Raw genomic sequence first — 23,767 nt, 5'->3', positions numbered from 1 at the left:
AGAAGCTTAATGTCTTTAGAAACTAGCTTTTGACAAGAGTCAAATGTTACTGCCAATCCCTTAAAATGACTTTGAAACAAAAAATTCTGGTTCACTTTGGACCAAAAATACAGAGGCTAGAGATGGATTAGTGAGCAATGAATTCCTCAGTGCTGCATTTTGTGCCAGCCGAACATCACCAGACCGTATTGACCAGCTTTTAGCATGTGACTTGGCTGGTGAGGGAAGCAGCAATCTGTGTTGGGATTGTTAGGAAGTAGTCATAGTTCAGCCTTTCCCAATGTGATAACAAGTTCTTGACGTTGTTTTCAAGTGCAAATGGTCCTCTAGAAAGCATGTGCTTATTCATGGTTTATCTGATAACATTTTTTAACTTGAAATTAGGTCCTGGAATAGGCGGGGGGGTTAATTCTTTTGATGCCATGGTGGTGGAATTGGAGATGTCCTTCAGAAACAAGGTACTCCCTGAGTGATTTCAATTCAAAATGCTATTACCTTAGAGGTGTCTGTCAGGATACAGTATCTGATTTACAGTTGGGGATGTGTATATTCATTCTAAAATTTCCTGTGTGAAGAGTGCAAAGTCCTTTGTGGAATGTTTAATAAATGAAATTGTACTACATGAGCAATAAGGTGAAATGCTGAAAGTCTGGAGCGTTGTAAACTAAAACTGATCACTCTTGGTAGTGATGGCCTTGGCTGATTCTGAATTGCTAAGAAGTAAGTTTCTAAGAAAGATGATATAACAATTCCCTTTTGGGTTTCAGTTTGTCCTGAAACTATAAATAAATAAGTGCTCCAGGCAGGCTCCAGAAGATGGAGGTGTGCCTGCTGGGTGGAATTTCGGAATTTCCACAGTACATGAATCTCAACTATTTTCTTTCAGCACAGTCAGCCACCAGCTTTCTCTTGGGTGCTGCTTTCACTAAATGAACTGCTACATTCCACATCAGTGAAGAAACTCCATTTGGGTGGAGATGGATATAACCCATCTAGTAATGATTTAAAGGCTAAGGTGTATTTTAAAGAGAATCTCTTAGCTGTCAGGTCATTGCTGGACAGTTTCTACTGTCTGTCCCAATTCTCCAGCTGCTGTTTATTCAGTGCTATGAAAGCCTGCTCAGCCACAGTCCAAAATGCACATTGCTTGCCTACAGGAAATCTAAGACAAATAATAGCCTCAGAAAGGATAGATGAGGAAAAAACACTGACATCTCTTCCTCTGTGTAAAATAAGCTGATTCAGTCTGTCAGTATGAAAAACAGCCTCTGGGATAAGAATATACTTGCAGCTGTCTTTGCAGTCATAGAAATCGAAGGGGGCAGGGGGATGTGAATCACTGCTCTAAATACATTACTGAGCTCCCCATTTTAGATGGGAAAAAAGACTTTCTAGAACTTGATGCTCTGATTAATGCTCTCAGCTATCATCTGTTTTCATGACACATGAACTATAATTTGCTGACTTTTTGTAGGGCTTGTCAGAAAGACAATTTGATACTAAATCCTAGCACAGCGGAATGTATCTATTGCCAAGGGAAGCTCCATCAATCGCCTTGTTTGTGGAGCCTGGGAGACCACAGTGTGGTACTATTCTGTTGAGGTTCCTTCAGCAAATTTTCTAGTCAAAAGTTCTCAGTTCTCCTCATGTATATATATATAAAACACAGAAATAGGTAAGATTTGTGTTTGATTGTGTTTTTCTTTCTGAAATACAAGTTTTTGAATCATGGAAGCTGAGATTAAATCCCCTGTGCAGGTAAAGGCTAACTGTGAGAACATATTTTTGGTGTTGCATTAACCTTAAAGTTCAAAATGGACTTAGTTTTATTGCTCTCAGCTACATGGAAGTTTTTTTGTTCCAAAACTCTATAGCAAGATGAGTTGCTGTGTTCTTCATTTGAATGAAGAACGTTGATTTTACTGAAATGGCAGACTGGTAGTGTGGATGGAAGCAACACATGCTGTGTGCCTTAGTAACTCTTAACACAGTTGTGTAATCTGTGGCAATTCACAGAGCAATGTGTTTCTACAAAATAAAACAGTCTCTGCCAACCTTCTTCAACCCAACATCTGAGAAAATGTTTGCTCAATCTAAATCACCAGCTCATAGTGCTGCTGACTCATCAAACAGGATCAGTTTGAAAGCATTAAGCTGTCAATTTAGCAAAGGGTCGTTTTTCAAGACAGTGCTTGTCATTTTAAAGCAGATGCCCAGTACTGGTTTGTGAATGGAGTACATTCATGCCAAATGTTTCTGAATTTTCTTTGCAGTGAGTTAAATTCAATTTCTTAGGTTTTTTGGGGAACATTCTCATTGTGAGCAGCAGGCAGTAGCCCCCAGCTTCGCTTCAGCAGGCCAGCTGTTCACAGGCAGATGTTGCTCTGTACACACTGGCAGAATCAACTCAGCTCTTCAGTCAGTGGCAAGAAAATTTGCTCAAGTGCTGCCTTTACAGGGGTATGTCTTTAGAGGAATGTGATGGCAGAACAAAGCACTGACTGCTTCCATTTCCTCTGCAGAGCTAGCAGTCCTTGGAGACTGAAACCCTGCTCTGTTCCTTTTCTGGCAGCATCCTTCTGTCTCTGGGGGTAGCGAGGGAGTGAATGCTCAGTATCTGGAGCAGTTCTGCAAAGACCATAGTACCATTACACAGTGGGCTTACTGCTGAGGAATGAGTGTGTTCAGTGGTATTTATATTGTAGTTAAATAGGACTGTCTTACACAAGCAGACAGATGTATTGCTGATTATATTAGCCTGCAGGCACACTTCAGCCTGAGACCATGATAGATTTCAGAAGAAAGGCTAAGAACATGTGAGCCTGGACAGATGGGCTTGGAAGACCAACATTAGCATGGATGATTTAGTGATTTTGGCTTTTCATCCTGTACTGATCCAGTATTGTTCCAGGATGTGAGAGAACGGTGTCTGGAGGTTTACCACAGGTAGGACCAGACTTGACCTCATCTGTGTGCTCACACAGGGTCCTAACTGCACATTCCCTGGAACAGCAGTAATAACATTTAATATCACAGTCCCTGCAGCCTGAAATATGGTAAGGTTTTGCTATCTCAGATTTGGAAACAAAGGATGTCATCATTAAATACCAATAACTTCCACACTTGTGTGGAAAAATGAAATCAGAGAAACTGAAGTCCTTGCTTGCCTTTTGCTGTATCCATTTGACTACAAGCATTTTGTGTTTATTTTGCCTCTTTGATTTCCCCCCATAGCTTTATTTCAGATTGGCAATCCTATTTAAATGCTGTAACACAAAGTTCTTCTAAGCAAGGGTTTCAGTCTCACTGACTTGGTGTTTGGTTATGAAGTCTATGGATGCTGGTGATTTGACAGTCTCAAGGGGAGGGTCAGACTTTTATATAACAAACTTAGCATGTAGCCTGCTAAATATTTTTCTGTGCAGCATGGAGAAGTAGGAAAATATGCCTTTCCTTATGACTGATGTGGATGAAGTGATTCCCCCATGTATGACTTGTAAAGCAATCTGAGCTATGTGGGTGCATTACTATGAAATGCAGGTGTGTTAAAATGGCAGCTGGCCATTTTATCTCCTTGCTGCACTGTGTTATTGCTTACATAATTAACTGTGAGTTCCAGTGTAAATCACAACATTTTACAAGTAAGCAAAAGCTGAAGGCATAATGTGTTGCTTCCATTTACCAGAAGTGGTGAGGTTTGTTTTATAATGATTCCTACTTATACTAATAAATGGTCCCCAGTGTATTTTGTAAAGTAACCACATTCTAAGAAAATGCCTCACTCCAGTGACTCTTACTAAATATTCTGTGACAACAAAGGAGAAACAGTAATTGTTTGTGCTACTGCTGAGGGTATAATTAATAAGGTTTGACTCTGTAGCATTTAGAATTAGCATACTTTCCACATGGAAATCCCTATTAACAGTGCTCAGATGCACATTCCAGATGTATTCACAATTTGCAGTTGATCAAGATAATGTAATAGTTAATAAGCAATCTGCCTTGCCCGAATTATGTAGAATCCTGTGAGTACTTGAACTCCATTGCAAAGAATCCTCATAGAAAAAAAAAAAAAGTCTCCAACAGCAGAAGTTTCCTTTTTGCAGGGAATCACTAGAGAATCGGGGAGTCATTCAGTTAGCATGCAGCAGTGTTCTGTTGGCTCCTTCTTTCCTTCTCCTTGGCATAAGCAGCAGGCATGCCACTACTAAAACCTACCTTATTTTAGAATGATAGTCAGTAAATGATGATGCATACTTGGCCTAACTAAAACCAAAACAACAGAATTTAGGAAACAATGCAAATTCTGAGCTGGAGAAGCTAACATTTGAATACAAACCACATGGCAGGCTGAAAGCTAGAATCTGGTCTATATTTAACTAGACAGCTGAAGCTGTGATGAAAAGCTGAGATGTTTGTCCAAAGTGATAAATACAGAGACTGGCTAGCTGGTAGTCAGTTCACACATGTAGAAAGGAGGCTGAAGAGCTGTGTGCCACTAAAAGCTGAATTTTCCAGTTTCATAGATTGCTCATAGATTTTAGGTGATGTTGATTTTTGTCAGTAGCAGTAGATCCTGAAAGGCATCTGAAGTGAATTTACATTTGAAATTGAAGTCCTGGCAATGCACTGATGGGAAAAGTGGACAAAATGTGCCACACAAGGCATTTGTATTAGTAGGATGGAAGCATATTCCATAAATACAGATGCTGAGAAAAACCACTGATTTGGCAGCTGCAATGCCCTGACAGGGCTATAGGAAGGAAGCAGCCTGCCAGTTGGCAAATGCAACTCCTGGTCTGGAAGATGCTGCAGCAAGTGTTCATGCACAGTGCAAGGACAATCATGGAAAGAAATGGAAAGAAAATGGTGCTCTTCAGGTTTGTGTGTGTTTCTGTGTTGGTTTTGAGTTTGCTTTTTCTGTGGTGTTTTTTTTTGGGGGGGGGGGGGAGGGTGTTGTCGGGGTTTTTGTTTGGGTTTTGTTGTTTGATTGTTGTTTTTTTTTTTTTCTTTTTTGTAGTGTGAACTGAGACTTGTGTCATTCAACAAAGGGATTACTTTCTTTACCAAGGCTCATGATTAATGGACACGATGAAGTTTGCACTCCAGGATCAGTTTCTAATGATGAAATTCAGTTGCCTTCTCTGGGTTTAACATTCCCAAATTGAAGTCTCTGGCAGCTGCCTCGCTAGGCCAATTTGTTAGCTCAGGTTAAGCTCTGGTCTTTGTGGTTTGTGTTTTTGTGGGTTTTTTGGTTGGTTTTTTTTTTTTTTGAGATCACAGTTGATCCCAAGACTACTGACTCGGTTGTTGTATCATGCCCATGACCTCCTTTTTACCCTGTACACTTTGGAGCCTGCAGTAGATGCTCTTTTACCATTAGGAAATAACAAAGTTTACTTTGGCAAATTGTCAGGCTATGCCCCTGGAAGTTGTTTTTCTCTTTTTCAGCTGCACGCACCAAATGTTTGTTCCTGACAGTGTATGAAATAGCTGGAAATCCTGGGATACTCCGCAGAAGAGTGCTGTGTTTTTTCCCCTCTGTCCTCCTGTCAGGCAGGAGCAGGACACAGGCTTGTTCGGAAGGTAAGGCTGCCACCTCGTGGGGTCCCTCTGCACAGCACCTTGTCCTGCCGAGGAGACAAGGTGACAGCAGCTCTCGAGACCTTGAGTACTGTGAGCTTCCTCAAATGCTAGGGAAAGAATCCTGTTTGCTTTGTGGTCTTTTCAGATCCATTTGCAAGGACGACACATTACCAGTGCCATTCATATGGCAGGTGCTGCTAAAGCAATTAGAAAAAGCTCTTTTCATAGAGTTTAGCATTTCTAATTTGCAATGCTTTCTCTCCTCTGAGCAGCTAAGTGTGCAGAAACTCTGGAATTAATATGGACCAGTACTTCAGTGCAAAAGAAAAAAAAGTCACTGGGACTTGTGCTCTTAAATGGTTTGAGAGATCCCACTTGTCACTGGCTATGTCTTATAAATGTGCTGCTGCAGTGGGGCAGGTCTGCAGAGCACCTTTGTGTGAAGGACAGCTGACTGCCATGGGATCCTTTCACTGTCAGACAAGGCACACGTGTGCCTGATGTTGCTTGAAGGACAAAATGACAACAGGTATTTAGTTAATGCTTCATAAATGTTGTTCTGCAGGTGGCTGGAGCCGTCCCTCATGCACTAGCTGATAAGCTGTTTGCAGTTCACTGGTGTGAAAATTCATTGCATCAGTGCAGGAACTGCAGAGGAACTGCTTATTCCTCCCTCTGTAGATTGCAGCAGAAGCAGACAATACATCACTGCCCTCAGCCTGGAGTCCCCTGTATCACTTTATCAATAACTTGAGTGGAATACATCAGGACGTGACTTCAGGCATCACGCTCTCTGCTAGGCCCTAACTAATGCTGGCTAAAAGCAACCTGGTGGGGCAGGTTACTAGAGAAGCAGGGTGGGGGGTGGGGAAGAGAGAGAGGGAGGGAGGAGAGAGAGAGTGTGAGCGAGTGAGCACATGAGGCTGGGAAGGTACCAGGCCTGCTCCTACACTCTGCACTAAGCTTATTGGTCTTTCCTGCTCCCTCTGTCAGTGTCTAGCTGGGACACTAAAATGGGGCGACGGCAGTCAAGGAGCATGAGGCAGGAGGGGTGCTCTGCAGGTCCCCCCATGCCATGCCTGTGCAGAGGATGGGGTGGCAGGTGCTGTGCATCCCCCAGTGCAGCAGCCAAGCCACTCACCCCCAGAGCCTCTGCCTCCCCTCAGTGCCATGCCTCAGCCAGGCCTCTCCACCCTCCTGCTACACTACAGATGGCAGAGGAGGGGAAGCCACCCATGCAGCTTGTTTATGTCAACTGCTTTGGCTCCCACCGCTGTGGCTCCATTATCCGCTACAGCAGGGGCTGCCGAAAGGCTGGGGTGGGCCAGGCTAAGCCCACGCTTTCCCGGCCAAGCCCCACAGGGAAGGCTGGGAGGCAGAGAAAGGCCACCCGAGTGCCAGGAGATGTGGCCATCCCTGCCACCTCAGGCAGGTCACAGGAGGTGGGGAGCTGTGGCCTGGTGAGGCCTGTCAGCCACCATCATGGTAAGTGTCACTGAGCCCAGGGACCTCTGTGACCTGGGCACTGGAGAGCACAGGGCTGAGCCCCTGCTACGGCTTCCATTTCTGGCGGGAAACCATTCCCTGCAGCATGCTGATGATCCTGTCCCACTGGGGCCTTCCCGCCCAGTCAAGTTGTCCATGCTGGGTGTTGTTAATGTGCCCCAGTACAGTCAGACTGTGGATTTGGGCAGGAGGTGGAATGTGATGTTAAACTTAGGAATGAGTAATTTAATCTTTTTGCCCTGATTTCTTACACTGCGGAGCTACAGCAACCCCATCCTATGAGGTGAGGCAGCTGTCTGCAGTGCCTGTCCTTTCCTGTGACAGAAGTAAGGCAAAAAATAGCCTACATCCAACAGAGCTGCTCTGTTACATGCTGAACTTGTGGCTCCTTCCTGCCTCTTCTCTGGAGATTCCTGTCTAACCAGAGACCCACCATGTTGCTGGCTCCCTCGTTGCTGTGACAACTCAGAGATGGTTCTTAATTTTCTTTCTTTGTGACTGTGACCAGAGAAAGTTGGGATGGGCATGGGTGTGGGTGCCTTCTTTTATAAAAGCAAACAAAAAAAGATTAGGCAGTTTTCAACTGCTTGTGATCTGTTATAAAACATAGCTCTGCTTCACAGAATGAAAGGGAATGAAAATGGAGAACATGCCCTGGCTCTAGAGAAGAAGCCTGGGTGAGAGCTGGAAATGATGGGTGAAACCAATAGGGTGGTCCTGAATTCTACTAACTTGTTGCTTTTGAGATATTTTAATTTTCTTGAATTTTTCCTTCCTTAGAAGACATTTTTCCAAAGATGACAAAGCACAATGTTACAAGAATCTGTGGTGAAGAGCATGAGTTCTGCTGAGGTATTATCTAATTCATATCAGCCTGTGGCTTGGAGGCAGTCTGTGACTACCAGTAGCTCAAAGCCTTGCTCCTGTGATGTGGCTGCCTTAGAAACCTGGTGATGGGGCTGTGGTTGCCTGAAGCCTTGCAGCAGCAGGGGTTAAGCATGCAGCTCTGACCATCTTCAACAGCCCCACAAGGGTTGATCTTTTGCTCATGCACTGCCTGTCCCACAGCTCCTTGGAAAGCTCCTGTCCTCAACCCACTAGGAACTCACCTAGATCTTTCCTCCTTTTGACTGTCTTGAGTCCACAAGATCAAGTTGCCCTTCTTGATTCTGTTTTTTAGTGCTAGAAGAGGTGATTTGTCTTCTAGTTTCTTGCATCAGGCTACTCACCTGCTCTTTAAGCTCAGGCAGAATTTTAGTAGCTGCCATAACAAGGGGAAAAACTGGGAATTAAAAGCTAGTTTGTATTGCCCAGAAACCTATTGTCTTGATTTTTGGCTGCCATACAGTTTTGAAATCCATTTTGTGGAGCTTGCCCCTTGGTTATAACAGAGGAAGTAAGCAAAGCAATAGTCAGTATGATGATATCCTGTAACCTGCTGGGACCAAAAATAAGACCTCTGGAAGACCTACAGCTTCCTCAGGAATGTATTGTAAACACTTGGAATATGCTTTCTAAACTCTCTTCCTAGGTGACCTTCGAGAGACTAAAGCTGACACCTTTGACTTTCCCTTCCCTTCAAGAAATGATAAAGTAATTAAACGAAAGAAGCAGAAGGTATTAAAAGTGGGAGCTGAATTAGCTGCCTTTGCATTTGAGAAAATTGCTTCCTGCTTGTTCTCTGTATGTCTATGTGAAAGTGTGAGGGAGATTGAATTGAATTGGTAGTCTGTTACCGAAAACCTTACAGAAAAGAAAAATGGTATTATTTTCCCTCTCTGGAGGCTTTAAAATTCTGGCTCTCATTCAATAAAGCACTTAAGTGTGTGCTTACCTTGAAAAATGAGGATATGCTGTTGACTTAAAGCCTGTACTGAAATGGTTTGTGGGATTGGGGCCAGGGTGCTGCACACTTTGCTGGGGGAAACCCAGCAGGGAAAAGCTCTGCAGCTCCTCTTCCTCTTATATTTTAAGCAAAGAAATCCCACAGGTTACAAATAAGCAAAGACACCAATCAGAGGTATTAACAGCATACTGCTGGCAACCCAAAATGACTTTGTTTCATAAATGCATTTCTGTTCCTGTTCAGTAGTTCAACAAATGCTTGAAATTTTTTAAAGGCACATTTGTTAGGACAGTAACTCATTAGGAGATTTTGTAATGTGTGAAGTATAAGTAATCAGCTAGTCCGTAATATAGTAATGTCACAGATACTTGATTTAAAACCAGCAAAATACTACTGACTTCAGAGGAACAGCTAATAACATACTACAATATTGCTCTCCCAGTATATTAAATAGTCTTCCAAAAGAATGAGGAATATATATTATGTTTTAGCAATAAATGTCCATGAGAAAGAAATTATCTTTAGATTTAAACTAGTTTCACAGATGGGGTCCAGTAAAAGTCATCATGGTAGCATGTTAACAGCCACTTACAGTTGCTAGACTGCCTCTCTGTCTGAATGTCTTTGTCAAAGGTTCCAATTCAATATTTTCAGCACACAGGTTTGAAATGTTGCCAGTAGAGGTGGAACCTTATTCCTCTAAAATAAAGGTCATCAAGATCTATACACCAGATTAATATAGATTTTGATATGAAATAGACAAGGCTGTTGCTGTTCTGCAATTCGAGCATGGGGTCTGAATATTGTGGCTGTTGAAAGATTTTGAAAGATTACATGAGAAGGATTTTTTTCCTAGAAAAATAAGCAATCTCAGCTTTTCCTCCCATTTTGGATTACTTTGAAGACAGTTTAATGGCTTTAGGCACATTTTCTTATGCTCTTCTTATCTAGAAGGGCACTTCAAGTCCTGGATAAACAAGAGTTCTAGGCGATGAAGGAGGATATCTCATGTGGAGTAATTTTTTTTACTTTAAATAGACATGATTCTTCCTATTTTATACCCCACACATATATCCCTCTTCTACATCTCCCCCTTCCCAATCCTCACAAAAACCAGCTGGACTTCACAGTCATGCTGTAGAACTCAAAGTTCTGCACTATAGATGTTTTACTGCAAACTTCTTATACGCTTCAGTGAAAAAGTTCAATTTAATCTTTCAGTCCAAAGTCTGGTTTAAGGTCTGGAAAGTAATTTCAAAAATGACTGAAGAAAATGAGAAGTTCAGAAGTCGCCTCTTGGCTTGCAGTCAGCTTAATGGAGAAGGTAGGCAATGAACTGATGATGTTTGATTACACTAGAGAAAACAAATTATTAATGCAAGTGCTTGGAGATAAGATCCCAGAGTTTAAGGTTAATTCAACTGTTTGGGTAGTAAGTTTTTAAACTCACAAATGATGGAATTTATTACATACTTTAGACATTTGTAGCCATATTTGAAAATGCCTTGTGTGAGGGACTTCTATGTATGTAATATGGAGGCAGGATGACAAAAGTGTTTGCTGCAGTCTAACGTTAACAACATGAACACAAAATACCTGCAAGCCTTTCTCAACACATGAAATATATCTTTCACAGAGCAATCTAAGACAGTACTTGTTTGAATAATAAATTTTTTTTTTAATGTAGAAAAATAGTGGTTGGTTTCATATAGACAATAAGTAAATTAGATGTTCCCCAAAGGTAGCTGTAATACAATTTAACATAACCATCAAACATGTTCTCACACTGTGCCCTGAATACAGCTATTTCATTACTGGAAAATGACTCAGGAATTAAAACTGGTGCTCTGCATCGAGCCAACTTCAATTAGAGACATTGTAGTTGCTGCACAATTTAAGATCATACAATGTGCGTGCTTATAAATGTAATTGGAATTTCCAGCCTCACCTCTTGCTGAGTTTTTAGGCATTGCAGGCTGCTAATCCATGAAGAGTTACCAGAAAAGGTAAAAAATAGCATCTTCCACATAGAACTTCTGCTTAGGTTATATTTGTGTGGATGGAAGTTTTCCACATGTAGGCATGTTAGGGTAAGTACCACAATGTATGCCCGTTGTTGCCTGCATCCTATTTTTGTACAATGTTGTGTTGCACTGATTATTTTCTTGGCATGTATGGGCAAATCTATTCCCTCAAAAATTTTCTTTGTGAGAAAAAAAAAAAAAAAGTGCAATTCTGGTTCAAACCAGAAATTTGCCTACCCCAATGACTGTTCCCTGTTACCTACAGTTGATGTTATTGGGGTTGTAGGAGAAACTCCACAATGTGCTGCCACGATACATTTCCACAATTAGTCTGGATTATTTGGGAAAGCACTTCTTCTGTTTGCCTTAAAACCAACTCCTGGTTAATTTTGGTATTAAGAGATGCTGAGTATTCATTATGTGCTATTCGCAGTCTTGATACCAATTAAGATTCCACTGGCCTTTGTGATAGTTCTGTGCTGAGGAGTTCCAGTCTACTAAATCTCTCCTCATATGCACACTGTTTCCTGGCTCTGCTAGTCCTTATTCTCTTACCTTTGCCATCAATTAAAACACTGTCTGCTTCTCTATATGGTGTAATGTTCATCCAGTTTATTGCTCATTTATTTTTGCTGTAGTGAGAAAGCAGCTGTAGCACTGTGTCTCTATCTGTACTTATGCCTCTGTAGGCATGGGCACTCTTCCTGCTAAGTCAGGAGAGGTTTGGTGAAGAGGAATTGGTGTCTTTTGGGTCAGTAGGGACTTTTTTCTGCTCTACCAGCTTTTGCAGAAGTCACACTGTGCTTCTCTACTATATCTACCAGGTTCTGCATACTTGCTCCTACAGCTTAGAACATTGCAGACATTTTTGTGTGCAGTTAAGGTGTATGTATAATGGATATGAATATGGATTAGTAAATTCAGAGGAGTAGATTTAGACTGGATGTTAGGAACAAGTTCTTTACTATGGGGAATAGGTTACCCAGGGAGGTAGTTGAGGCCCCATCTCTGGAGATATTCAAGGGGGAGACTCAAGAAGGCTCTGAGCAACCTGATCTAGTTGAAGATGCCCCTGCTTATTGCAGAGGAGGTTGGACTAGATGACCCTTGGAGGTCCCTTCCAGCCAAACTGGGTTAATTTTTATCTTTTTTTTTTTTTTTTACTAGATTAATAAAGCTAGAAAATTAGTGCTGCATTGTATTGCCTCTGTAAATAGTTTTCTTGAGAGAACAAAAATATACTTGATTCCCAATGCTACTTATTTAGTCCTTGGAATGTTGCAGTTAAGATTGGATTCATTGTGACTGAAAGTGACAGTGTTCCTCCATATAATATTCTCCCATAGGTAATGATATGAGCCAAAGCTCACAGAATGAGGTGTCCTGCCTGGACAGGGTATGTATGGAGTTCATTAATTGCAAGCTTAAAGGCTAAAATGGGCAATATAGACATATTAAAAAAAGCACATTGATATTGTTTAATGTTATGAATAAGTAGTGGTTGTATTATTCAGTGTTACTGACATTGGGCTCAAATATTTTTAAAGATTTCAGTCGTGTTTGGGAAGCAGAATAGCTCTGTCCTCAGCAGGAAGGGCAGCGTGTACTGCCAAGGCTGGGAGGTGGATTTTGCATTTCTGCTGATCTAAATCTTTCTGTGATGGACTACAGTAAATCCAAAGAATCTGAACAGACACTTTATTTCTCACACTTTACGTGTGGGTTTTTTTTTTTAAATATTAAAATGAATGCAGCACTTCTCTTTTTTTTTTTTTTTTCTTTTTTCTTTTTTTCTCTAGGAGTCATCTATATTTGGCTGGGTAGCAAGAAAATAAAGGAAGACTCAATCCAAAAGGAAATATAGAAATTGTGGAAGGTTTCATTTTGATGTAGTTCTTACTGAAGTTGGTGGCAAAGACTGCAAATGATTTCAGTGAACACAGGTCCTCTGTTGTTTGTTCGGCATATGTGTTTCTGTTTAAGAGATTTGTTTTCACAGTGGCTTTTAAACAGCTCTGTTGTGAGAGAGTTATTTCAAGCCATTAAGTCTAGTGTTTCACTTAGCCATTAGTTTTCCAAAGTGTTTAAGGGAGCATAATATTGTGACAGTTTGCTTGAGAAAGAATAGATACACATTTAGTGTTGACTCTCTATTTATATCTGGGTTGGTTTGTAGCTTGTCAGAATCATAAACAAACAAGTTCAATAAGGCAGAACTTCCTACTAGATATAAAGAAACACTTTTTTCTTCCTTTTTTTTTTCTGAGTTGAATAAATTTGACTTTTTTATATTAAAATAATACAAAATTACTCTTCTGTTCACTCATCCATTTGTACATCAGCAAGTATTTTGAATATGAAACCAGGTGAATGTTTTCTGTCTTGCTGCTCATTGTGAAGCACATAATGACATCATAATCAGAAGATACTGTTTACCTAGCTGGCTTCAGTAACACAGTATCATTTTCTTCTGCTATAGACTTTTGTACTTGAACTCTTGATTGACTGTTAAACCCTTTTAAACTAGCAAATTGTGTAAATGGAACATGAAGGCTGCATAAAAATAATAAGTATGTGGATTTCATCTCTGTAGAGAAAACATTCACCTGTCACAATTAGACATCCTTGGTGTCAATAAAAGGATTTTTCTCTCATTGCTTAAGGTCTTATTGTTTGCAGATATCATGACTGGAATATCAGAGTGTTGAGCTTTAATAACATGCCAGTGATCATCACTGAGCAGCAAAGCATTTGGAGGGGTTGAATCTGTTTCCTTAATAGTAACACTGCAAGTATGCAACTGTAATGTGCCTTTTTGAGGACAGTTTATAGATTCATAGAATTATTTAGGTATGGAAAGGACCATAAAGATCATCTAGTTCCAACCCCACCTGCCATGGGCAGGGACACCTTGCACTGGACCAGGTTGATCAAGGCCTCATCTAACCTGGCCTTGAATGCTTCCAGGGAGGGGGCATTCATGACCTTCCTGCACAACCTGTTCCAGTGTCTCATCACCCTCACTCTAAAAGAATTTCTTCCTAATATCCTGTCTAAACCTAACCTCCTGAAGCATAAACCATTCCTTCTCATCCTATCACTACAAGCCCTTGTAAAAGGGTGGGGCTGTCTGAGTCCTGCACAGACCCATCTCTCTGGGCTTTCCTACCAAAGGGCTGCTTCCTATGGGGAAAGGGACAGGGGAGTCCTCCTCCATAATTTCCCTCACCACTGGAGATGTCTCAGCCATGGTGATGGCTCAGTGCTCTTTGGAGCTTGGTGGATCTGATTTGGGACTCAGCAATGCTTCTGCACCTCTTTGGTGCCATTTCTTTGTGCATCCTGCACTTCCTCCCCATCCCATACAGGCACAGAGAAGTTGTGGATAAATTAATTTTAATGGAAAAAGGATCAACAGAACAGTCAACATCAACACCTCCCTCCCCCCACTCTCCAAAACCATCTAATTCCTGCCTCTCAAAAGAAAGAATTAACTGCTGCCTTCCTTATTAAACCAAGGTAATCCATTGTCTTGCCTACTCGTCTTAGCCCTTGTCCAAATTGCCTCTGTTCTGATTTTGCCTCACTTCCAGCTCACTCTGGAATGCAGTTGGTGTCCAGACAGAGGCTGGTGAGCAGCAGCCTTTCTTAGCCTACAACATGTGAAACTGCAGGTAAGAGCTAACAGCCCCTTCATGTGGTGGTGGTAATATAATTAATTGTTTGGGATGCACTAATAGAAAAGAACTTTCCATTGGCAGCACTTTGGAAGTGATCTGATATTTCAATCTGACATTGGGCCAGAAGAGCTGATGCAGTGGGGCAGGAAGATACATGCTGATTCAGGTTTAATTTCTAAGTTTTGGGTGATGAAGTCTAGTTTTGTACTGTAGTGACTGGATTTGGAAGGTACCGTTGTGAACAAGGGTAATCAGAGCACTTAAACTGCTGAAAAGGCCTAGAGGAGACCCTAGCTCAAGGTGCACACACTATACCAGCTGGCACATACACCACCACTGTCTGTTCAAGCCCCTGCAGCAATGCATTCTGTTTTTATTTCTAATTCATACCACCATCTAAGTGTCAATTGAAAATAAGAAAGTAATTAAAATAAGTTTATATGATCCAAGTAAGTAACATGTTCAACAAAAAGAGGAAAAAAAATGATTTGTACAGGAAACACTTTATTTAAACTCTCTTTGTTCAAAGGAGTTAGAAATAAATAAGGGGTTCTCAGAGCACTGGATCATATACTTTAGCTTCCAACACTGGAACCAAAAGCAAGTTTGATACCATCCTGCTGTGGTTCCTGGGAAGCAGTGTTCTTTCACATTTTTCAAAACTCATATCTGTCACCTGAAGGTTTTAATAACAAATCTCACTTGGAGTGTGAACCGAAGCAGATGTGCAAATATAGAGGTCACACTTTGTCTTTCTTTGCCTTGTTCTTGGCACATAATTTACCTTTCTACAGAAACTCTAGCTCATTCTAAAAGTTCAACATTTTTTCATCTCAATCCTGTGAACAGTTGCCAAGAGATCTGAGGAGGTACCTTGCAGTGGAGATGTGGGAGAGAGCAGCCAGGACGCATAGAGTACTGAAGACATTGCTGATGAATTCTTGTTATCTGTAAATAATGGTGTCAGCAGTTTATGTCAAGATCTTAAAGCTGGTCTGAATAAGTGCTCTTTTGTGCTGTGTTACATAAATACAAATGACTGTGTGAAGGTAAGAAATGAAGAGTAAGACCTTTGGGGTTTATAGTCTGGTCCATGCTAGTTAGATTTCTTGGTGAAACAAAGTTTAGTGGAAATAGCACTTCTGCTGGGCCTGAGATGTTTTGATTGAAGCTATCCCTTTTGATGAGTTCTTGTCAAATTGAGCTCCCCAGATTCCTGGACCACTTCTTGTCAGGTCAGCCAAAACAATGCTTTTGCAATTGCTGTAGTCTCTCCAGTGGCATCAAGTACTGTCCAGCGTTTAGAGGCTTGAAACTTCAGCCAGTAGTCTTGGACTACCACTTCCAACCTGCTGTAAAGCCAAAAGCAAGGAAATCCTGGGAGCTTGAACTCCACTTTGATTTCTATGCCTGGAAGCACTGAGAGGCTGGCAGAAGCAAGACTACCAGAACTCCTGCACTTGCTGTTGTGGAGCCATGACTTTGGGCAGGCTTACCAGGGTAGTCCTCAGCCTCAAGGCTTCACTGGAGCCAGAGGGTCTTGGGAACTCCCATAGCTACTGTGTGGAGCTGGAGGTCATAGATGCTGCCAGAGACTATGTCACTGATCAGCCACAGGCTTGGGAACTTGGGAATTGCATTTTGGAAGTGTTTTGATGTTTCTGAAGTGACCTTTCTGGGAATTTCCGTGTTGTAGGCATTTTCAAAAGAGTTTGTTTCCTGCTTGATTTGGACAAAAGCCACCAATTCAGATAAGACCTCATTTCCTCAAACTGGAGGCTTGGCTTGCCAGGCAGCTCTTCTGATCATGCCCCATCTGCTCTTGTATTGTGATGAATCAGATTCCTCTACGCTAACGTCAGAATTTCTGCAGTCCCATGGCCGGTGAGGTTATCATAACTTGTCTATTACAATGTAGTCAGTCACCAAGATTAATAACATTTCATCACTGACTCCTTCCATGAACAGATTTCAGCTCTTAAGCAAAACTTGAGGACAGAATACGGAGTTTGTAACATGGTCAGATTTTTGGGAAAGCATGAGGTGACCTTTTTCCTCACTGAACATTTGCATCCAGCAAATGTCTTTGTCTTTAGGGCCCTTTCTGGTAGTCAATGTTCAAGGTTTAACTTCAAAGCATCTAATACAATTTCACATGGACTCTGGCTAAAGAATAGCCTTCAGCAGGCAGTTCAGTTCTGTGGGAGGTTTTTGGCCAGTGACTGAAAGAAAATTATGGGCATATGTGACATTTTGTGTGCAGTAGGTCCTTAAATATAAAACAAAACAGGATGCAACTTTGATTTATAGCTCTTGTAAATAATTCTCAGTGACATGGGCAGCTTGTGTATTATGTATATTTTCATTGCATAAGCACTTACATAACTATGATGACAGGAATTTGCATAAAGAACAAAGCAACCATACTTTGATGAGTTTAACATTATAGGCTTTCCAGCAAATTAAAGCATCAAGGGAACCTACTGTTTAAATGGAAGCTTACTTTATGAGGAAAAGAGCAAAAACTTATTAAAATATATTAAGGCAACAGTGAATTTTTAACAAATATTCACAAGAAGTTGCTCACTTTTCAGTGGTAGCATCACAGCCACTTGATCTGATTGTAAAAAAATTCACTTTTGAAAGTTCCTGCCTGCCTGTAGCTAGTGAAAAATCAATGTCTGTAGCTGCAGTTTGAGTTTGCTAGAAGCAAAAAATATAGAGGCCCCTAAGGGAAAGATATTATGCCTCAGTGCAGAGAGATGTTGATTACCTCCTGGAAGAATTTCAGTACTTTTCTCTCCCATTGACTATGACACTTCTTAGAATGGTCCCTATTGCATCTTCTGTGCTGCATGTATGGAGCAGATCAAGAAGAAGATCTCTTCTTTAAGTTGTGAACTCACATGTGTGCCTCATCTGAGTGCTTCAGCTGCACTGCGGATGTTGCTGGGCTGCTTGTGAACATGTCTGATTTGTGTAGTCTCCTAGAGAGCATGATGAGAATACATTCATGCTGGGAATGTGTGAAATTTATTGCCCTCCTGGCATTCCTGCATAGACAAGGAATAGAGGCAGATTAAAAGAGCTGTGCAAGAAGGTTCTATATGGCACTGACAAATGCTCCTTCTCTTGCAGAATCTTTGTAATCTCTTGTATTCTGAAATGAAGAAGAAATTACCATGCTTTTCTTTTTTTCCCTGTTCTGCTGTATGCTTATTTTCTTGTTCCTAATGTGAGCGTGACAGAAAGTCAACAGCACCAATGTAGGAGTGTAATGGATGAGCATCTCCACAGCAATGACTGCAAGTAGTTAACCCCAACTTGAAATGTACTCTAAATTTGTTCAACTACAGAGAGGGTAAAGATTTTGACTGTGGTGCTGATTTGTCTGTGGAACATAAATACCCTCCTTGTCTGACTCTCTTGTCTAACACTGAGCAAAACAATGGGGGATGAGTGGTGAGAAGCATTTTGGAGCATGGGCAGGGACCATCTACAGGTCTGCATTTCCCTCAGGCAAGCATTTTAGTGGCATTAGTCCCATATTGTGGATTTAGACTGATCCCTTCCCATGCTGATGTGCTCTGTCTAAATGTTACTTTCCATGCACATCATGGTGTTTTCTCCAGGAAAACACAAATCTGAGTTCTGCCTGTACATATTAAGTCACATATTAAGGACTTGGACCAGGGCTGAGTTTGGTTTAAACTGTCTCCTGAACTGCTGAACTGATTTTTGTTGTTGTATTAGACTAATTTTGAAATTAACTAACAGGAATGTTTGAGAAACAAACATGACCTTCTAACAGAAGACTATGAGGTAGATGATGTTACTCCTAGGACTGCCTTGCCTTGACTGCCATGACTAATCTGGCTTCCTGAGATTTTGTCCTCGCTTTGTGCCTTCAAGTTTTGTAGCTTCTCTTTGTAGTGATTCCTACTGCACGTTCACACATCTTCAAATACTTTCATTGAAAGCGTGATCCCAGTTATTCAATATATGAAACCAGATAAAAATAGCATTGCTTATACTAATGAGCAAAAACACTATAGGGAAAAATGCATGGTGTGCAGGAAATTTATGAAGAGAGACAATGAGCATAAGAATTCATAGCTCAAGGAGCAAGTAAGTTAAACAACATTCATGAGGATTGAAGAGAAGTTGATTTATTTGCTCAGACGTGAAGTGGGTAGATGTTGAACTACTCTGTGACTGACATTTTGTTTACAGCTTGCAGAATTTACAATACAGTGAAATACGAGCCCCATTACAAATATTATGCCTCTAAACGACAGCCAGTAATCTTCAGTATAAACTGATAATGAAAACAGTAATTCTGCTCTGATTTGTTTAACTGGAAATAGAAAATAATATATTGTGGGAGACTTATTAAAAGAATAAAAAGAGGCATATATTTTTGTCAACAGAAGAAATATATTGTTTATTTCTCTGGAGTCTCATGCTGCTCATATTGCTGCTTTGTCTTATTGCCTGTCGCTGAGCTGCTCTGTGTGGGTGGAAATGTCAGACTGCACTGGCTCTGTAAGAAAACCTCTACGTTACTCTCTGATTTCTCACATTCAGTTGGATTTGCTTTCTTGTTGTCCATAGAGAATGTTCACTTTTAGGATCTTGCCAGCAGCTTTAGGCACCGTTTTTTCCTCATAAAGCATCCTGCAACGTAAATTTTTTAGTTTGTCTGTTTGTGACAGAGGCATTTTGCAAAGAGAGATTTTCAAACTGAAATGGGCCATAGTAGATACAGAGCTGGTTTTGTCTCATGGATGTAATGGAAGTTACTGGATGTAATGGAAGTTACTGGTTGCAATACCAATGAGGGCTTTGAGAAATTCCATATCTCTCTGAACATCTCCCTCCACCACACTGCAAAAATTCTCAGATGGTGCCGCTGAAAGATGTTGCTTGACATGTGCTTCTGAAAAGTTGTAAGGTGAAAGCAGCATCTGCTCACTTATCACAGGTTCTTGCTGCTACTGCTCACAACTAGGAGTCTTCTAGTGAAAAGGTGGCTCTAACTGCAGTGCTCGAGTGCTGGCAAGATTCAGCTGTGTTCTCTGGGTTATATGGAATATCTCCAGCAGAGTTTAGTTCTCTTTAGTTATCAGTAGATTTGCAGCTGCATGAAAGGTATTTTGCAGAGGTAATAATGCACAAGATGGAATGGGAATCACCTCATTGCCCTTCAGCTGTGTTACTCTGAAGAGTATTCAAGTATAACCAACAAAACTTAATATATCAAACTCTGCGAGCCTATCAGTGTGTTCCAGTGAGTAGACGTGCTGAGCAAGCAGATAACCTTCTTTGCAACCTTATTTTTCATTGTGTAACCATGCTTTCCATGGGTTTGCATAAGTGATTCTGGAGATTTAACATCAGTGTCCTTGTGAAGCATTGCTTAAGACATCTCTTAAGTCAGAGGATCTGCTTAGGTGTCTCTAAGGCTGTATTTTGGCCAGCAAAGTATTCATTACTAATGTTGGTGTGCATGAAAATTATTTGGTTTTCAGGTCACAGAATGTATTTGCAAGCTATGAAAGATATCACTTTGCTTTTCAACAAAGTACTCTCATGTCCCTTGGTAATTACCAGATAAAGGTGGAAAATCACAATGCCATTTCTATGGAGTTACAATGCAGTGTTTCCTTTGCATTTTTAAATATTTCCCAGTCCCTCAGTTGAAAGTAGCTCAGAGGAGCTAGAGTAGTTCAAACAGATGCATTCAGTGGAGGATAGCTACAGAGTCTGTGAATCTCTTTGGATGGTTAAATCACTTCAGATGATAAAATCTGTAATATTGAAAGTTGGGGGAAGAGTTGCTGCAATTGCACTTTCTTACTTGGGGTGTCTGTCACACAGGGGCAGGCTGACAAAGTTGGGATTGCCCAGCACGGAGAAGGCTCAGGAGGCTCAGAGCCAGCCTCTTCTCAGTTGTGCCCAGTGACAGGACAAGGGATAACGGGCCCAAACTGAAACATAGGAAATTTCATCTAAACATATGAAAAACTGTTTTCCTCTGAGAGTGACTGAACACTGGAACAAGTTTTCCAGAGCATTTGTGGTGTTTCCATCCTTCGAGACATTCAAAACTAACTGGATGTGCTCCTGAGCAACCTGCTCTTGCTGTCCTTGCTTTAAGCAGGGGGTTTGTACTGGATGATCTCCAGAGGTTCCTGCCAGTCTTGGAGATATTGTACATGAATGATACAAAATGCTGTTAGGAGCCTGCTGCAGTGCCTCTTTAGGACCAGAGGGTTTTCAGCTCAGGATCTGAAGAGCAGGTGATGTTTAGTATGAGACTGGGCTACTGTCATCATTTGAGAAGTGGTGCTTTTGTTTTTTCTTACAACCTCCACATTTTGAAGTTCCTAATTATTATCCTGAGCCAAACCATCTCATCACTGGGATAGGCACTGGAATGGACTGCCCAGGGAGGTGGTGGAGTTGCCATCACTAGAAGGTCTTTAAGAAAAGAATGGATGTGGCACTTGGTGGCGTGGTTTAGCTGATGTCTGGTGTTAGGTCATAGGCTGGACTTGATGATCTCAGAGGTCTTTTCCAGCCTCAATAATTCTGTGATTCTGTGATCATCTCTGTGTAGAGCATGTGAAAAGGACTTTGCAGGGTTTATAATTTGCTATATATTCACACAGATCCTAGCTCAAATGGTGACTGATGCTTGAGTTCTGGTAGTCCTACAATATGAAAACATTATATTGCAGTAGTTTAATCAATGATCTTTAGTGAGTGTTTTTATGTGTCTCTTTGGGCCTATAGGGTGTAAATCCTACACTTTCTCTTATCTGTGGGATGTGACCCAGCAGCATTCTCTGTAGGTATCTATTTCTGGTCTAGGCTTCAGAAACCTGGAGTTGTAATTACGAAAATGTTGAGTCTTGTGTTGAATGTGCCTCTCTTGGATAGGATCTGGGATCTCTTCTACTGAGGTTAAGAAATCTTTCCGAATTTCCTGAATATGAACTCCCAAAACCTAATGTGATCAATTTTTTGCAGTTGATTCTGAGAGCATCAAAACACTACCTGCCAACCATTTTTCATGATCTGAGCAAAAGTTATTAAAAGTTAAGTTTTCTATATTGCAGAACCTTATTCTTAAAACCAGAATAACTCCTTTGGATGAAATTTACTGTAGAAGTTTGGCTTTATGCAGAAACGTGACACAGAAAGTTTCAATCCAAGCGTTAAAAACTGGTGAAGCGATGAGAGCAGGCTCGTTAAGGGACCATGGAAGGTGATGGTAGTAGCAGTTAGTTTTAGCTGCCCCACCTCTGCTGACTGCTTCTCTAGACATTGAACTACTGTACTGTGAACCTTCCAATGCATTCAGCACTCCCATTTGCTCTGCCGAAGTATGGCTTTAAATGAATTTTCACAAGTGAGTTCTAAAGGCTTTATTATGGAAGCAGCTCAAGCCTTTTGGGGGTATATTTAGGTCTTGTAAAAGATGCCAAGTTGCAGGCTCTGGAGGAAAAATCTGTATTTATAAACAAATCAGCCTAAAGTAATCCAAAAGTACCCTCTGTCTCCAAGCAAAGTGCTTCAGCAGCATTCTCTAGGGGCTAGTGATCTCAGTGATGCTGGTGGGTGGGATTGAGGTTACTTACAGGCCAGGTGGGCACTTTGTGGCAGTACCACTTCATCGTGGTGGTGATGTGTTACTGGGCTGGCTTCTGGAAACAGGAGGTGAGTGCCATGCAAAGCCGTGCAGGACCAGTGGCTTGCTCCTGCATCCCAGCATTTGAGTGGGCACCAGGGTGCAAGTGATGACCTTGTGTGACACCGTAGTGTGGGACACAGTGGTCCATGGCACTGTGGGCCAAGAAGGGGCAATGAATCATAGACCGCATTGGTGTGGAGGAACTTTCAAGGAACTTTCAAAGGTCATCTAGTTCAACCCCCATGCAGTCTAGTCCCCAGCTGGATCAGGTTGGTGCCCACTCGACCCAGTAGCTGCACGAGTCCTGTCTCTTGGCAGTACCATTACCACGCTGGAATCCCGCCCGGCCCCCAGCCGTCCCTGTAACTGTATTTGTGCCCAGGCAGGTGTCAGCTCGCAGGCCCTCTCCGGCCTTTGTGCAGCTGCAGCTCGGGGGCTGCCGCAGGGTCCCTATGCCCTGCGTCCCTCTGCCTCGCGCTCCCCGCAGTGGCCGGACCCACGTGCGGCCTGCAGGGGGCGCCACCACCCGCGGGGGCGCGCGGCCGTGCGCGGCGGGGACGCCAGGGGGTGCCCGAGGCCGCGCGGCGGCGCGCGGGGCTGTGGGTCGTGCGCGCGCGCGGCGGGCGGCGGCGGCGAGCGGGGGGGAGCTGGGGGGGGGAAGCTGCCGCCCGCGCCCGCCCTCAGTCGCGCTTGCGGAGCCGCAGCCGAGCGCAGGGCGCAGCGCTGTCCCTTCAGCACTGGTCCCGAGCGCCTTACCGCGCTTCCCAACTAACGAAAACCTTGCCCCCGCCTCGCCTCCGCCGCCCCCGCCCCCCCAAGCCGCTACGCCCGGGCCGAGCCGCCGCCAGTGACCGCGTGGTTTGCAGTAAGTAGAAGCTGGGAGGCGGCGGGAGGGCCGCGGGAGGGGGAGCCCTGCAGCGCCCCCTCCCCAGCGTCACCCCCTGCGGCGCGACCCCCATCCTCGACATCCCCGGGAGGAGGGACCCCCGACCCCCCCCTAGGGTGTGGGGTTTGCGAGGGGAAGTCTCTGTACCGTCACCAGGGCTGCGAAAAAAATGTGAGGTGTGGATATCAAAAGCACCCCTGGGGGCAGTGGGAGATGCACCCTGTCCCTGAGTGTTTGAGGTTGTTGGGGGCGGCACTCCCAGTCGGTAACGCCGTTTGTGCTGTCGGTGCGCTGGGAGCAGCTGTGCTCCCGGGAGGGGTTTCTCGGGGGTATTTGTGAGGTGTCTGCGTAAGGTCTGAAATGCGCGTGTGAAGGCAAGTGGTGGGGTGCGTGTGTGTGTAGGGGGCGGCTAGAAACCCGGCTGCGAAAGCCCAGGTAACCGATCCACGGTCAAACCGAGCAGGGTAAGGCAGGAGTCCTCTGCTGCCCTTGTGACATTGATCATCTTGCTGGTTTAGGTCTGGAAAACAAGGTCCAAGA

The 23,767-nt window shown here is 42.7% G+C and overlaps 1 protein-coding gene across 1 annotated transcript; it reads left to right on the top strand.

Annotated features, from left to right (window-relative positions):
- Positions 1–6,797: 6,797 nt before the first annotated feature.
- Positions 6,798–12,797, top strand: C18H5orf47 (chromosome 18 C5orf47 homolog). The gene is made up of 5 exons (XM_054389378.1): positions 6,798–7,071; positions 8,624–8,709; positions 10,160–10,262; positions 12,309–12,358; positions 12,762–12,797. Exons 1-5 carry the CDS (start codon positions 6,798–6,800, stop codon positions 12,795–12,797), a joined length of 549 nt encoding a protein of 182 aa, XP_054245353.1.
- Positions 12,798–23,767: the final 10,970 nt, after the last annotated feature.

This window comes from Indicator indicator, chromosome 18 (genome assembly GCF_027791375.1).
Source record: "Indicator indicator isolate 239-I01 chromosome 18, UM_Iind_1.1, whole genome shotgun sequence".
Lineage (NCBI taxonomy): Eukaryota > Metazoa > Chordata > Aves > Piciformes > Indicatoridae > Indicator > Indicator indicator.
This window is presented reverse-complemented; position numbering and strand designations above follow the sequence as displayed.

Bases quoted from the DNA above. Each gene is read 5' to 3' on its own strand.
- C18H5orf47 (XM_054389378.1), top strand. From the start codon at position 6,798: ATGGCAGAGGAGGGGAAGCCACCCATGCAGCTTGTTTATGTCAACTGC. The intron at 10,263-12,308 runs GTAGGCAATGAA...ATTCTCCCATAG, and splicing joins CAGTCAGCTTAATGGAGAAG to GTAATGATATGAGCCAAAGC. The intron at 12,359-12,761 runs GTATGTATGGAG...TTTTTTCTCTAG, and splicing joins AGGTGTCCTGCCTGGACAGG to GAGTCATCTATATTTGGCTG.